The following is a 4,338-nucleotide window of genomic DNA, read 5'->3' as shown; positions in this document are numbered from 1 at the left end:
TTTTTTTTAATTTTCAAAATTTGGTTGAGTTTTTTAAACTATTGACAAAATGTAGATAACAAATGAAGAAATTTGAAGGTGAAAATAGTGTCTATAGACTTAATTAAAAAAAAAAAATCAAATGGTTATCAAAGAGGGTCTTAGCTTCCAAGATTTTTGCAAACATAAATAAAAAGTTCGGTTATTAAGACCTCGTTTTGTTACCATTCGATTTTGATTTTTTATTTTAAAAAATTAAACCTACAAATCCCACTTCTATCCATTAGTTTTTAAGTTCTATTGGCTATATTTTCAAAGTGTTTTTAAAACCAAACAAAGTTTTGAAAACTAGTTTTAAAAAACTTGTTTTTGTTTTTGAAATTTGACTTAAAACTCAATTTTTTTACTTAAGAAAGATGCAAATCATGATACGAAATTAAAAAAAAAAAAAAAACTTATTTTTTTAAAAAAAATTTATTAAATGGAGTCTAAATTATATCAACCAAATATAAAAATTGCCTGAACTAAAATGATCAAAAACTAAAAATACAAAGATTAGAATGACCATTTAAAACATACATACACNAAAAAATTCAAGACTATAAATTGTTCTCTAGTTTTCAATGACATATCTATCATGTTATTTCAATTTCCTAGCATATAGGGTTCTCTATTTTTTTTCCCCATTTTCAACCACATCCTTGCATTATTTTCCCTTTTTAGTACCTTATTTACCTGTCCTTTTTACCAAGGGTAAGTATTTAAGCATTCATTTGATAATTACTTAATTTTTTATTTTTTATTTTAATTTTGGAAGGTTAACTTATAAAAACTACTCTACTTATTAATTTTTTTTTTGTTATTATTATCACTTTTTTAGAGTGTTTTTATAAACCATGGTAAGTTTTGCAAACTAAAAAGTTGTTATTATTATTATTATTATTATTATTATTTAGAATTTAGTTAAGAATGGTAGTGTTTAATAAAGAAAATTGAAAATCTTGTGGTAATTTTCAAAAACTGAGGTCTCGTTTAATAACTATTTTGTTTTTTAAAATTAAGTCTATGGACAATACTTCTACCTCTAAATTTCTTCATTTGTTACTTACTTTTCACCAATGGTTTAAAAAACCAAACTCAATTTTGAGAATTAAAAAAAGTATCATTGAGAAAGTTATTTTTGTTTTTGAAATTTTGCTAAGAATTCAATCATTATACTTAAGAAAGATGAAGATTATTGTAAGAAATTTGGATGGAATAGACTTAATTTTTAAAAACAAAAACAAAAAACCAAATAGTTTACAAATGAGCCTAAATGATTATCAAACTGGAAATTTTTTAATATTACACAAAAATATCATATTTCCTTTGTTTACATGATAAATTTGCCTCCATAAATTAAAAAAAAAAAATCTCACATTAATGTCAATGAGTCTCATCCTATTTCTCAAAGCATGTTAACATGAATAAATTGAGGGAGCATGAAAATTTTTGAAAGTTCTATAATATAGAGATTTTTTTAATGGGGCAAATATTTAATATTACAATAATCATATATATATATATATATATAAATTTTGTTAAAGTTTCACCACCACATATTGTTAAACTAATAAAATAAAAGTAAAATAAAGAAATTTGACTACTTATTTACANTACATATATACATATATTCTTTTTTCTGAATGAAACCACAAAATACATTGTTCAAACTTCTAGATAAGAAAACAAATAAAGACCAATTACAAAAACCACTACTTGCAATTTCATCCTCAATCTAATCATCAAGGATGAACATGAAAGATAGATTGAAAAATCGAGTTAAACGACCGAATCAAAACAGTTAGTCGGAGAAGATGATAGGCTCGGTCAGTGGTGTTTTGGAAAAAAAAATCCAAACCGACATTTTTTTTTTAGAAAAAAGGTAAATCAACCGACCGATGGCCGGTTTGCACTTCTCGATAGTTGAGGTCAATTTGAACATTTACTAAACCGACCATAGTCGGTTCGGTGTCGATTTGCACTCCTTGATAGTCAACTGGTCGGAGCACATCCCTATTAATAATGGTAAAATTAAGCCTTCAAACTTATACAAGTATTACAATTGAATCTCAAATGATAAAAATTGAACACTCAAACCAAGGACGTTTGGATTGACTTGAGAAAAAAATATTTTTGAAAGTTTATTTTTATTTAAACACTTTTGATAAAAACTGATTAAAATACACTTGAAAAGATATTTTGAACAGTTGCCAAACACTCCAATTTCTTTTAAAATAATTTATTTTTTAAATTGAACACTTGAAAATGTATTCTAAACATATCTTAAAATTTATATAATTATTACAATTTCTACAATTATTGTAAGTTTGAAGATTCAATTATAACACTCTGAGGATTCAACTACTACCACCATACCACCATATTTAGAGGTGATCTTTGCAATTTTCACTCGATATAAATAAATAAACCATGTGACTTTGGGAAGAAGAATGGCAGTTTGCAAACATTACTATTTATTACTTTTTCAATACAAAATACACCTGTCCATGACACGAACCTATACAGAAAATAGTGCTAATTTGTCAATCTAACATTTGACGTTACACAAAATAATGTCAAAATAAAGACGTCACAGATTTCAATCAAATCTTAGCCATTTTGAACAGAACAATGTCAAACTTTAACTATTCTTGAATGAGGGAACAGACAGAATATCATTTCATGACAAACATTTTATACAATTTGAGATCCGTAGTACAAACAAGATCCAAAGCAGGAAAAAGATAATCTCATAGACAAATTGCGTGGGAGAAAATTTTGGCTACTCCTCAATACTTAACTTTATATCTGACACTGAAAGGGACTGAGAAGGGAAAAAGGATAATGGATTGGGTAAACGAATCAGATCAGTAGAGGCTATAACCAAGAAACTGGCTAATGATAATGGCAAGTCCAAGAGCAATGGCTACAAAAGAAGCAGCCCAAGTAAGTTTTTCAGTTATTCTAGGCACTCTATCTTTCAATGCCTCGCTAAACGAGCCTATAAAAGCAGTATAGCTTCCCATTGAAATAACTGTTCCAACTAAAAACATAAGAAGAAATGCAGCGCCGGCTACACGGGAAGGTAAGGCCAGGGCAGGCAAAACTATCATAAGTGCATCAGGTTGCAGACCATGGACAACTCCAGTGGCAAAAGTAGCAAAACCTATCTTTTTTTTCTTCTCTACAACCATTGGTTTTTCTAGTGTTTCATAGATGCCGACATCACACTCACCATTTTCTAGAGCTACTACACATGGGGTACGAGCTTCTGAAGCTTCCCTAATACCCATAATACCTATAACAAATAGGGTCACGCCTACTATTATTGTGCCCCAGGTTCTGAGAATTTCAATGTGAAGCTTATCTTTTAGCAGTAGGAATAGTAAACCAAAAATGACCTGACCTGCATCATGGCCACAACCCCATAGTGCACCAACTGCAGCACTTTCCATGCGATTACAGCCAATTGAAAGGGGTGCAAGAGCAGCAAGATGATCTGGTCCTGATAATGTGTGTAAGCAACCAGCAAAAAAGCCAGTCCAAGCACTGCTTAATAGTTCACTTTGGATCAGTCGTCGCCCAACTGCAGCAGCTGCAGGACCTCCAGTTTTAGCTGCTGCATTTTGAAAGGATGCAAAAGCTGCTGGTGCAAAGACTGGTTGAATCAGGATCAGAGCAAGAGCAGACAGAACAAAGAGTGACCTTTTGACCTAAGTTAAACCACGTTGGAAATTTTATCAGTGCTAACTTCTAAGAAGAAAATACACAATTACAACTAAAGCAAGGATATCAAGTATCACAACCAAAAGGGTCTTTGTTATTCATAATATTTGACAAGTTAATAGCTATAAATGATATCAACACTTGTTTTCTCAAGAGCCATGGCTGTTCATTCTGCTAATCCATAAACTAATAACAGATATACTTTAGGTTTAAATGGATAAACCACAAATGGAAAACGTGAATAAACTAGTTAGAAATGTGTACGTTTCTCTTCAGTCAATAATTTAGATTCTAAATCATCCACTAAGTTCATTATATTGCTTCATAAATGTCAGCTATGCATGAACATGTGAACAGAGCTGGGATTTTCGTGGTGTCCAAAGAGTCAGAAAAATATAAAAGGCGACAATATATATATCTATATATATCGTAATCACTGCTGCGTCTGTGACCACAAAGAAATAAATATTTAATCTCCATGAGTACGGCCTACAATAAAATGGAAGAGAAATGGAATAGAAATTTCTCTGGCCATAGCCGTCGTTCTTTATTAAGATCAGTTTCAATATTTAATTCACAATGAAGAATCTG

The 4,338-nt window shown here is 30.2% G+C and overlaps 1 protein-coding gene across 1 annotated transcript; it reads right to left on the bottom strand.

Moving 5' to 3' along the window:
* Positions 1–2,478: 2,478 nt before the first annotated feature.
* Positions 2,479–3,907, bottom strand: LOC120077405. Its single transcript, XM_039031288.1, has 2 exons — positions 3,887–3,907; positions 2,479–3,734 (listed from the first exon to the last, which is right to left on the bottom strand). The coding sequence occupies exons 1-2, from the start codon at positions 3,905–3,907 to the stop codon at positions 2,889–2,891; spliced, it is 867 nt and encodes a 288-aa protein (XP_038887216.1). The 3' UTR covers positions 2,479–2,888.
* Between the last annotated feature and the right edge of the window lie 431 nt (positions 3,908–4,338).

Source organism: Benincasa hispida, chromosome 5, assembly GCF_009727055.1.
Source record: "Benincasa hispida cultivar B227 chromosome 5, ASM972705v1, whole genome shotgun sequence".
NCBI lineage: Eukaryota > Viridiplantae > Streptophyta > Magnoliopsida > Cucurbitales > Cucurbitaceae > Benincasa > Benincasa hispida.
Note: the sequence above shows the minus strand (reverse complement) of the source record. Positions and strands in the feature narration are given on the sequence as shown.